The sequence below is a fragment of the Etheostoma spectabile genome, chromosome 24, assembly GCF_008692095.1.
Source record: "Etheostoma spectabile isolate EspeVRDwgs_2016 chromosome 24, UIUC_Espe_1.0, whole genome shotgun sequence".
Classification (NCBI taxonomy): Eukaryota; Metazoa; Chordata; class Actinopteri; order Perciformes; family Percidae; genus Etheostoma; species Etheostoma spectabile.
The window spans coordinates 2,539,343-2,551,976 of NC_045756.1; the positions used below are offsets into that span (position 1 = coordinate 2,539,343).

At 39.7% G+C, this 12,634-nt stretch overlaps 1 protein-coding gene across 5 annotated transcripts in view; it reads right to left on the bottom strand.

The window, feature by feature from the left end:
- The window catches only part of LOC116673998 (potassium channel, voltage gated eag related subfamily H, member 7), a 62,867-nt gene that overhangs the window by 11,399 nt on the left and 38,834 nt on the right, over positions 1 to 12,634 (bottom strand). For 4 of the 5 annotated variants that reach the window (XM_032506461.1, XM_032506459.1, XM_032506463.1 and 1 more), the window contains 6 exons: positions 8,202 to 8,433; positions 7,911 to 8,078; positions 7,049 to 7,248; positions 4,736 to 4,988; positions 2,138 to 2,337; positions 1,532 to 1,610 (listed from right to left, as the gene is read on the bottom strand). In XM_032506461.1, coding sequence (XP_032362352.1) covers positions 1,532 to 1,610; positions 2,138 to 2,337; positions 4,736 to 4,988; positions 7,049 to 7,248; positions 7,911 to 8,078; positions 8,202 to 8,433 — 1,132 coding nt within the window. The remainder of the gene's footprint in view (positions 1 to 1,531; positions 1,611 to 2,137; positions 2,338 to 4,735; positions 4,989 to 7,048; positions 7,249 to 7,910; positions 8,079 to 8,201; positions 8,434 to 12,634) is intronic. The other variant, XM_032506460.1, reaches the window with a different exon arrangement.

The window sequence follows — 12,634 nt, forward strand, 5'->3', positions numbered from 1 at the left end:
GTAATTATCACTTTGGCTATTAACCAGAGATGGGAAGTAATGAAGTACCAATACTTCGGTACTGTCCTTAAGTCGATTTTATTAGATGTTTTTACTTTACTATTTATTTTTCTGGCGACTTTTTAATTTTACTCCTTACATTTTGCATGCATGCCACACAGAGAAAAAAAAGTGAGAGAAAAGAAAAAAGACTAGCTGTCCAGAGGAATATCAGTTGAGACTGTGCGTGGGAGTCCTTGAGAACTGTAAGTTGTATAACGTATGTTGTCAGTTCATTTATGCCTTTTGTATCGGTCTAATTATTCTTGCACATTTTAATTAAGTTAGCTAGTGATTTTGTTGTCTGTGTTCTTCACCTGTTAGTCAAGTTGCACGTTGCATTGGATGGGAATTTACAGTACTGTACGTTGCACTTGACACCACTACAAGATGACTCAACAGATTTGGCAGCATTCATTTGCGTCAAATCATTGCGGTTTGATGGAGCTAATGTTAGCACATAGTAATATGGACGGTGACATGATTGAAAATGAAAACAGGGATCCCAGAGGTTAGGCAGACAAGCAGCAAGATATTCCCAATCATCCTCGGCCTTATCTGAGAGAAATGTTTGAGATAGTAGACTATGCATCGAGAATGACTACTGGCCAATGTTCTGCTCAACTTCTTAATCTCAGTTTAGTAATCCATATTTTATTTTTTCTTTTCTTTCCAGAAGCCATATTTGAGCATACACACATGCATGGAGATTCCTTTAAATGTTAAGGGGAAGATTAAAAAACTGGATCTGTGAATTCTCACAGAATCACACTTGAATTCATATCTTGCTACTCAGTCACAATCTAATTAACCTTGAGTCCCAGTCTCTGTCACAACAATCATATTTTTTAGGCCTATTGGTAGACACCCATTTACAATGTAGGCAATGGCATTTAAAGAGCCTTTTTCCATGTCCACTAAAGTTTCTCAGCTTGTTCTCTAATTCACACAGCTACTTTTACTTTTATACTTTAAGTAAATTTCCAAGCCTCTTGTTGTTGATAAAGGTAAATGGGTTAGTTCCTTATGCAGTAAAGGGTTTAGATAAAATGTACAACAAAGATGGATAGACTCATTTTACTTCATATCATATGACTTCCTTGGTGTTTTTATACTTAAGAGCAAGTCTTATGACTAGTCATAAAACTTATTTAATTTCTGTGTTAAGATCTTAATTGTCTTAACAATAAATTACATTTGACAGAAGGTTCACTCATGTCTGTGTCAGTCACTCGTGCACATTGCTACTGAAATGAAATCATCGCTCTCCACCTATGCACAGATGATGGGAGGCGCATTACCCATGAGGTGTTAATTCTCTAATGAAGCTGCAGAGGGACTAAGATGTTAGTTGGCTGGAACAATGATGTTGCTATGTGTAAGTGTTTAAAAACATTGAACAGGAACAGTGTGTTGGGTCTTTATTTTAAAAGAATAAACATGGTTTTATGGTTTTAAAGCCCAGTAGTGATGTTGTGTGTCTCAAGCTGACCTGTGGAGGTTTTCCTTTTGTAGGACACTCGTCTCCGACACTCAATGTCATCCGAGTCAGTTGCTTGTGCGCATGTCATCTGTAAAGAGAAAATGTATGATCAGGAACATAAACTACTGCCCGTCTTGTTGGAGCTCCAAGTCTCTCCTGTTTATGATGTAATCCTACCAGAACAGTCTGTCTCACTCTCTTCTTTCCAATCCTTTGAATAAATAACAGGCCAAAGCAAAGTTCATTTCCGGCTCAGTTTTAAAAGATAATTAAAATAACTGATAAATGTGGGTTCTTTTCACATAATGGCACAAGCTTACACATCTTCCCAATCCACTCAATTCATCATAATTACAGTCCACATCATGACCAACCCACCCCTAATGCTTGACTAATCTCTCTCTCTCACTCGTCTTCCATCTCATGGCAGATTAAAGTAGCCCTCATGCTTTCATTCCCACAACTATGGATAAACTGACGCACTAAAGAGAATTAATGACAACGCCATTCATCTAATTGAAATAGACATGACACATGGAATAGATCGTTTCATTTAAAGTGAACTATTTCATAATCAAAGACAACAATTGGTGGTGGCACCTCCGTGCTGATTACCTTTTCGTCTCGGAGGTCAAAGGTCAGCTCCAGGTTTTTAAGGAAGTGGTCGGCGAACTCTGGATACATGTCAAGCACCTCCACAATCTCCTCCCTCTGAATGGTGTGGAGGTCACAGTAGCTCAGCGCCCGTACGTCTGCACATGATTTCCCCGGCTTGCGGTACAGGTGGATCATCTCGCCAAAAATGTCGTTCTTACCTTGGGGGGATAAGCAATCAAATTTAAGTAACTGACTCCTGTAATCTAATCAAGGATATTTGCTTTTCTATAAGCCAATTTATACTTGGCTTCTTCAGAAACATCCACAGTTGCTAGGCAAACATGGAGTAGCTTGTTATGTAGAACAGTGTGTGGTGACCTATAAAGACGGGCCACCTGGCAGAGAAGCACAACAATGCTAAAGAGGCCAAAGGGCATCCCAGTCATCTAAAAAAGGATTTACACAATGCCGGTCTGTGCGCATGGAAGTCCCACAGGCCAAACATTCCTGTCTCTGTTCAGTGTGTAATGACCTACATGGAATGACCACAGGATGTACTATGGTTGCTTTAGTGGGGTATCTGACTGAAGTCAGTGATTATAGAGCAACAAAGTGTTTAATATTACATAAATAATCATGAAATAAATAATAAATTGGATTTAAAAAAATAAAATACAAATAAAACAACTTGAGATGACTGAAACCCAACTTAATTTCTTAATAAAAGAGTTTCACAATACTTTTCAGTGACATTGTGAAAACGTATTGTGAAATACAAATTCCACCCAGTCTGTCAATATGAAAATGATGAATTAACATTTCAATATGAGTTGAATGTTAATAATTCATCATTTATACGTGTTTCAAAATTTATGTATGACTATAGTCTGTCATAATGCATTTTCTAGAGCATGAATGCTGTGAACATTTATCTTGTTCACAACACTGAACCAGTTGATTATTACTAATTTCCATCTATTTAACATTGTGACCATACAGTAGGCCCCAGCATTTTCATATTTGGTGTGATGTAGCACCATATGAAAATGGCACCATAGTGTGAAAATACAGTAATCAGCGGTTCACGTGATGTAGCAGAGAAAATGTGCCGAGTTGTGTTTAACCTACAATTTCAACAACCATGATTCTCGCTTATCATGACCCTATGATGTCATCGGTTTTTCGCCAAATCTTATTGGCAGCATTAAAACAGTCAGAAGAAAAACTAATGCATAAAAAGCTTAATAGGATACACCTGCTGGCTGCTAGGATGAGAGGGGAGGAGGGGGATGAGATTGGATGTGATTACATTTGGATGCTGTGGATAATGCCATGTGGCTCAGTGGCTCCCGTCACCAAGAAAGGCATCACGCCACACTGACAACCTGGTGAAACGCTCCCTCACTTCCATTCTTAATCTGTCACTTCACTTTTCTCCTGAATTCCTCAAACTGCCCCCTTCCTTTTACTCTCCTCTTCATCCTCCCCCATCATTTGTCTTTTCCTTTTCCCCCGCCCACTTGCTCAGCTCTCCATCCCTCCCTGCTTCTTTTGTTATCCATCTCTGTTTGAAAGCATTCATGCTCTTTTTTTCCATCAACACTTCTGCTACCCTCTCCCCACCATGTGTCCTCCCCCACTATTTTCTGTCCTCTCCCTTCATCTGAGACATAACTGTGAGTCGGCAGCATCACAATGTTCTTTGATGTAAGTTATTACAACCTACCCGTGAGGGATCAGAGCTGCCAAGCCAGCCATATCACAGCCCAACGGAGCCCTCTTCATTTAGTTGGCTCAAACTTTAAACTATTCAAGGAATAGTTTAAAGTTTTGGGGATTTATTTGTTGAGCTTTAGATGAGAAGATCTATTCCATGTATATGCATTATACCTTTGTGTGCGTGTATATATATATATATATATATATATATAAAATCATTATCAGTAACTGTTGATTTAGGCATTTAGAAGCGTTGTCGTGTAAATGTCTCCACAGCTGACTTATCAGGAGAATGGGACCTCTGACCTTTAACATCCCTCTAGATGAAAGGCAGATTAATGAATGAAACCTGTGAAAACAGAAAAGGTCCCAAAATAATGACACGGATAAACATTTTGTTAAAAGCACAGACAAATATTGTGACGTCAGGAGAAACACGCTGACTCAGCTGATTATTTTGCAAAGATTGTGTTAAAATGTTAAATTTCACACAGGGCTGCACAATTAATTGCAATTGTATACAAATCACATTAAAGACTATTGCAATATCTAATTTGCAGGGGGGTGCAATCGTTAATGGGAAAATGTGTCAAACCATTCTGAATCAAGTATTGACGTGCTGCAGAGACGTCTAGACCTACAAATCCTTTCCTACATACTAAAGAGAAAATCTTTGTTTGGTACAGATCCTCTCATAAATCATGCTATAATCATTTTCATTTCTTGTAATTTTACTAATTTTCAATGAAAATGAGAATGATTATACAAAAATGATTGTTCCCTCCAATATTGTGAAACATGTCGCAATCTCAATATCTGTCAAAAATAATCACCATTAGATCCATGACAAACTACTGGATCACACAGAAAAGTGTTTGAGGTGTATACTAAACCCACCAAGGATGGCCACTACGACGTCATCTTTGAGGATTTCGATGGAGCCGCGGGAGACAAAGTATAGCGCAGTCAGCACATCTCCAGAGTGGACTAGGGTGTCTCCAGGGGGAGCATGGGTAGTTTTGAACCTCATGGCCAGGGCCCGAAGGCAGCCCTTGGTGGCTCCGTGAAACACCTTACAGCCCTCCAGGAGGTTCTGGTTGAGGTGGAGGCAGATATCCGCCTGCAGGCACTCTGGGAAACCCTTCAGGACCTGTGTGTGAAACACAGGTCAAGGCGGACAAGATTATGGTCAGATGTCATGTGGAGGTTGTATGCTAAAAAAAAACAAAAAAAAAAAACTCAGCACTTTGATGTGCAGGGATAATGTGTGTTGAATTTTGGTTTGAGGTGAAGTTGCAGGTCAAATTATTTTCTGAGAAATTTGATACAATTGCCACTTGTGTTCTTTCCTTCTTCTCAAAACCTAATATACCCTACAGTAGAAATAGTCTGTGATGTCTTTCAACAAAGAGCTACAAATCACTGTTCCACTGAGCCTTTCAGCAGCATTAGGAGCAGAGGAGAGACAAGACAGAACATTAAGAAACTGACAAGCTGCAGATAAATAAAACCACAAAGTAAAAACACAGGTTCAATATGTATTATGTCTTTCCTCTGTTTGTGATAATCTAGCACATTTTTTTTTAAGAGTTTACTGCCTTTTAGTACTGAGATGATGATACTACTCTATGAACCATAACCTGGTACAGTACATGCAAGACCAAAACGCATCAATATGCAATCTTGCCTCAAAGAGTGTCTGTCAATTGAACCATTCCTCAATACTCTGACCTGCTATTTAGTTTAAAAAAAACAATAGAAACAAGTATTACAAATGTTGAAACTTGTTCATTGGTCAAGCATTCCTACCCATCCGAGATAGCCTGGGAGACAATGAAAGATATTTTAAAAAGTAATTTTGACATTCACGTTAACATCGTTAGTGAGGACTTTCTGATGCATTAAAAACAGACTTATAATACACTTACCCTTTAAAGACAAAGATACAGTGACCACAGACAAAACAGCTAAGGATTGACAGACAACGTTAACTGACTGTAAAGGACAACATTATCTCTTCAAACTTTAACACCATAACAGACACTGGAAGGTGAGGAAAGGGTCTTTGAGGACACATAAGGGGCAGTTGAAACAAGAAAACACATTTCTTATCGTTGTCATTTGCACATAAAATACAATGTGCTAAGGACACAAGCACAGCAAAAGAATTGCTGCCTGAACTGTATTATGAACTGTTTTTCTGGCTCTGACAGGCTTTTTGTTGCTCAGAATCAAAAACTGATCTGTAGATTTGGAAAGGAAAGACTGAACAACATTTGGCAAGCGCAGGTGCCACCACGGAGCGTGCCGCCAAGCCTCCCACAATGGGAGGGAAACCTGGCAGCGCCCGGCGAGGCTGTGCCCACTCTCACAGGCGTGATTCACTCGGTCTCTGGTACCAGATGAATATCATGGGGTTGTGTGAGAATAAACAGATTTCATGCAAAAGGGACCTCAAGGTAAGCCACATACAAGTCTATCAGTAATAGACAATGTGGCCTGCGAGAAACTTTCAATGTTATGTGTATCCTCTGCAGTAAGTGGCATGCATAGGGAGATTAAAAGAAAAAAACAGCTATGATGGACAACAACTGTTCACAGTGTGTTCATGTAACAGATAAGACGCTGAGGGAACAATAACATGCATGTTTAGGACAATAACTAAACATTGCATATTAAAAGTCTAATGCTATTTGTTATTTTCTGTACAAAAAAGCTAAAAGCTACTGGCATCAAACAACTAGATGAAGCTCTACCAATGAGGAACATTCATATCAACATAGTTGGGTTAACACATGTACCTCCTGCTCTTACCAGTGGTGGGGTCATTCCATTTGACATGAGGCAGACATGGAAAAGACAAACTTATATAAGTACCATGAAAAGTATCATAATGAGAGAAGCCAGAGTTACGGTGTGCATAAGCAGTAACAGTGGCTTTCATTTCACTCGTGGCTATGACTGAACATTGCACAGTATATTCATGATGAAAACATTATATGACACTATGCCAGTGACATAGCGAGATTGCTTCACGATGTGGTAAGAGGATTTTTTTTGACAGGATAGTTGAAACTCACAAATGATATTGGAAAGGGAGAAGAAGCAATAGAAAAAAGCAACAGCACCCTTATAATTTATATTTTGTTACCATCCAGTATCCCCCCCAAATAAATAAAAGATAAACTGGTACACACAGTCCTCACGTACCATATTCATATCGATGCCATTAGTGTACGTCCAGGCGTGTTGAAAGTACTCTTCCAGCCTTTGCCTCAGTGGGTTTGGGATCTGGTGGAAGCGGATGAATTCTTTGACCCGTAGCATCTGCAGGTGATACCTGGCTGTACCTGAATACAACCTCTGGATGATGGCGGACACGTTCCCAAAGATGCTGGCGTACATAAGAGCTGGGAGAGAAGCCATACAGGTGACCATTGAGCCATGGTGGCTAAGGCTGGTCAAACACAGTACTTCTTCCGTTTATTCAAAACAAACCACTGTTGCTCAAGGAAAGGCCTACCTGGTGTAATGCAAACAATTGCAGGCTCTAAAAATTTATTAAATCCCTACTGTGTTATATCAGGGGGTGTAAATAGTACATTTTAGGGCTGCCCTCTTAGTCGATTAGTAGGCCATTTTTTTATGCACATTTCCAAGAAACTTATAAGCACATCTCTGGTAAACATGAGTTAAAGTGCTGCTTTTGCATAATTCTTTGTGAAGAAACACAGTTCAGATCTGTTGATTAAATCAACTTAATCAATTAGTTGACAAAATCGTATGAGTGTTAGTTGACCAAGATTTTTTTTAATCGTGGACAGCCCTAGTACATTTAAAATACAGTGGATTTAAAATGACCATGTTTAATAATTGAGTAAATCTAATATTTATTGGCGTATATCAGTGTCACTATCTGTAAAGCCTACTGTAAAAGTCTGGTTATAGAGGTTCAATAGCTCCATAAAATACTGTACTATTTACTTCAATACTTATTTAACCCTGATTACTGATGGAATCAGTAATACAAGAATTAAAATACTGTATGTACTATTACGCAGCTGTCACTCACATCCAATGAGCATGACACAGATGGAAAAGATCTTCTCAGAGTTGGTGTTGGGGGAGACGTTCCCAAAGCCCACACTGGTTAGACTGCTGAAGGTGAAGTAGAGGGCAGTGACGTACTTATCTTTGATGGAGGGACCCGAGCTGGGATCACTGTAGTTGTATTTTTTTCCTAAAATTAATAAGAATTTAGGACAGTACACACAATTACTAAAGTTGTGTTTAGCAACAAAAGTGACCCTACATTTTACTTTAACATTTTGTTTGAAAGCAGAACAAAAACAAGGCAGATCACCTATTGACACCCCCAGATTGTCCAGCCAGCCAATCTTATGCTCCAAGTAAGGCTTCTCCACGTTTCCAATGGCATACCAGATGCAGGCCAACCAATGGGCGATAAGGGCAAAGATGCACATGAGCAGCATGAGGACGGCAGCACCGTACTCAGAATACCGGTCCAGCTTACGGGCGACTCGTACCAGCCGTAGGAGACGGGCCGTCTTTAGTAGACCAATCAGAGTGGTGGTCTAGAATGAAAAACAAACCGAGAGATATACAGGATTTAGGTAACTTGAAAGTATATGTAACCCCCCCCCCCCCCCCCCCCCCCCCCCCCCGCATAGGTTGATGTTTAAATGTTAAAATATGCTAATATGTGCTTTGATGCCCCTCAGGCTTTGTGGGCCTTGGCTTTAGGTCCACTTCCGCCTCCCCTCGAGCTATAGTCTGGTGAATCTGGGCACCTGCAGCCTAACACAGATCATCAGGTGCTAAAAAGAGCCTTTCTGCACTGCTGGACCTCATGGACGTTTGCCGCTCCCAGCTTAAACACTTACTATTCGTATTGTGAGCTACTGTGCAGAATGGTCTATACAGTAGCTTTTGTAAATGATCCATAATCGCGCCTATGGAGTGCGAGCAAATGGATGCTGACTGCAGTTTACTTAATGGCCACAAGAGTCACTAATAACACAGATTTTCAGAAAATTCCACATAATATCTTTAATACAAAAAAGTAACATAACTCAATCTGTCAAATGAATATAAAAATGTAGTGGAGTGAGGGAAGAAAAAAAAAATCCCCTCTCCCTTGGATGAACTTTTGAAAGCACCTCAAATGATGCTCGGACCTCTTTGCCTTTTAAGTAACATATTAAAATATCCTAACTAAATCAGCAGTTATGCAGTCAACATTTGAAAATGTTGACATTCATATTGTCCCAACACAACAAAATCATTTCCAAATGAGATCAGGGGTTTCTGATGTGACTTCAACATGTGGGAGACGGCAACAGAAAATCCAGAATCATCTCATGTACATCACTAGACACTGATAACCTTTTCCAGCAATCAAAGTGAACATATTGTTTGTCTTCTTTCAGTGTCAACAGTTGAAGTCAGGGTCATGAGGATGAATATCTTAGAGATTAAAAACATATGTAGGTTAGGAATGCCTAATCTTATTGCCACACCACACAGACTAGACACTGGATCATTCCTGTCGGTGTAGAGATCTTTCAAAGTCTTGGTGTTCGTCAACACAACTTCACTGATGCAGCCTATGGCTCTGCAAATCATGACGATCAGAATGGAAGTTGCTTTAGTTAAACAGACTAGCATGCAAATAAGCGTATGACTCATTAGGCTGATGAGGCACTTTTAAATTACTTTTATTTTACAATGAAAGAATTAGCTCTAAAAACAGTGAGAAGAAAACAGCATCTAAGCAGCCCCTTAGAGTACGCAGACACACACACACACACACACACACACTACAATGCGCACACACACTGCCTTCTGTTCTGTTTAATTTAAAGCACTTTAATCCTCCCATCTCAACTTTCTAGCCTGACTAAATTAATACACAGACTATGGGAGGAGTGTTGGTGAGAGGGGGGCAGCATACAGCCATGACACCAGTCTTAATCCATTAGTGTCCTGGAATCTGTAAGCACAATAAGTGAGAATGCTAATAGGTCCTAACACTGCCTATTGTGCCTGACAATTAACCATAATATCCGTGGGGAAATGTTGGCACCCACCTGCAGTAGTTAGTAGCTAACTGATGTCTCTACGTCCCTAGTTTGTACAGGTGATTGTAAATTGTACATGGCTCACTTAAAGTATTACATTAAAACCAGTAACAAGGCTAGAGTTTTTTTCTTCTATTTCTTCTTCTTTCTTAAAAAAAAAAAAAAAAAAAGATGATACATGAAGGAGAGTGGGTCTCCGTCATTATGACAAAAAGTGCTGTAGCCGCTTCTGATGGGTCCATTAATGAGCCTCCGTCCTCCCAATCTCACCCATAAATCACCGCCATCATTCACTGCTGTGCATCCGGCCAGCGCCCCCATTCACTGACAACTGAGCGAATAATGAATGAATCCTAAATAGGAACAGATGAGCCATAACTTATCCATCATCTGTGAGCATGCATTGCCTTAGGTGTAGTGCTGCTGACTCTGAGTGACCTGCACAGATGACACAGCACACGGTGTATGATCTGGCCCACACAGTGTAACGTTGATTAAAATCTGGGCTTACAGTAAGTCGGAGGCGTGTGGGGCTGAGGAGCCAAGCTAAATCTCCCATTAGCAGCCAGCTGTATAAAACATATCCGCCAAATATCCCTCTGGCCATCTGCCTTTCCAGGCTCTGCTTGCCACTTTAAAACACCAGGAGTCAAACAATGCTAGGATGCAACCTCTTGACTGAGTACATGCTATCTTATATTAAATGTCTTCTCATGTTATATTACTTATAAAGTAATAAAACATGCTTTTTCTATATTCTCCAAAGTTAGTTAAACAGGAAGCTGTAAAATTGACTGGATTGACACTAGCTTAGTCACTGGGCACATTTGTAACTCTTACTACCAGTTTTTTGGACTCGTTGAAAAATGTGTCAGTCGAGTATTTTAATATTTAATATGAACTTTTCTGAACTTGTAGTTGCACATACGTACAATATAACATAAATATAAACAACAAATGGCAGCAGAATCTGTAAATACAACAATATTACCACCTGATGAATGCAAGTCCAATATTCTCTCTCCTTTCAGCACTAATTTGGTCTCGGCCAATTCCTGAGAAAAAGATCTGGTTCTATAGTTATATTCTGCTATGTTCACCAGGTAGTTGCTAAATTGGTCTGTTGTTGCTGTGTAAATGAGGTACAGTGGTAAATTTCTTTAGGGCTTTTTCACTGAAACTGCCTGCTGCAGCAGTAAAAAGAATGCTGATGAGAGCAGCGAAAGATAGAAAGAAAGAAAGCAAGCAAGCATGCTGGGTACTGCAGAGTTGGTGATGACTACCTGTGTGTTCGTCACTGCAAGTGACACTTTTCACATACATGCGGCCATGTTATCCATTGTTAATATGAAAATACTGACTACTATGTTCCTAACCCTTACTGGCTGTCAAAATGCCACAAGTGGTCATATTCTCTCCAGACTATTCTATACACTAGAGCTGCACACAAAACAAGCAATATTGCTTTGCATATTCATCCAATCTAATAAGAAAACAAAGATACTATCTCCAGCTATATTTTTGTCTGAGTAAATGGTTGCACAATAATTTTAAACACAAGTCTGTGTCTATTTGGACTGTTTGCGGTATTTCAGCAGGGCAGAAGTGAGATTGAGGGGGCTGCTTGTTACAGTCAACCTGCCTCCTCTTTCTTCTCTGTTTAGCACAGCCATTGCTGAAGGTTTTGCAGCATAATAGATTTGGAGTGCACTTCTGTGGTCTGCTTCAACTAAAGGCAAAACTACTGCACATTTTGCAATCTGACATATGTGAGGTAGAAAAACTAATTAGATAAAGCTTGTTTAACTTGTATAGCGTAAGAGCCATAAAATAGCTCTGTGCATGTGGTTCCCTTTAAGCTAATTTGTGAGCATAAAAAGCTCTCGCCTAAGGATAAAATCTAATCAATAATAATCAGTAACATGGCCAACTTTATGGCACTGCTTAAATGACAACAAATAAAAACCTGACACTGAACTAATGTTTATATCAATTTATTACTAAGCACTGAAAGAGATATCTCACTATTGAAAAAAATAACATTAATACTACTAATTTTCAGTAACATTACCAATGCCCTAAGACATTTTGGGTTAGTCTTGGCTGAGTTCAGTTGTCGCCTGCATCTGACCATTTTCTGGCCTGCAGAGCTAAAATCCTGCACTGACAAAGAATCTCTCATGAGAAAAATACTCTGCCATGTTTCTAGTCAAACCAGAAAAAAAGATCTTACCATATTGTTGGAGACAGTTTCCAGGCAACAAAGGTGCACAGATTAGGTCTAAAAATAGTCTGGGTCTCTGTACAAAGAGCTAAAATAACACACCTTCAAGAAAAGAGTTAAAACTGTACATGGATGTGTTATTTTCAGTTTCTGCTGGTGATTGGAGGAGCTAAAAATACAACATTTTGTCATTCTACTCATTCTGTCAATGAGTGCTTCTGACACAAGCGGTAATGGGAACACACATTCTGTCACTGCGCCAGGCATCTAGCTGTATGACGAGGACATGCATCGTGCCGTGGCGTCGCTCAGCTGTCTGCTCTTTTTTTCCCACCTGCCACTCACTGCCAGGCTCTAGTCGTGGACCCCCTCAAAGGAACACACACCTAACGGTAAATAATGACTCTGCAAGCCAACGGACTGACATCAACACCGGCCTCAACACACACATCAATATTTGTGTGTGTGTGT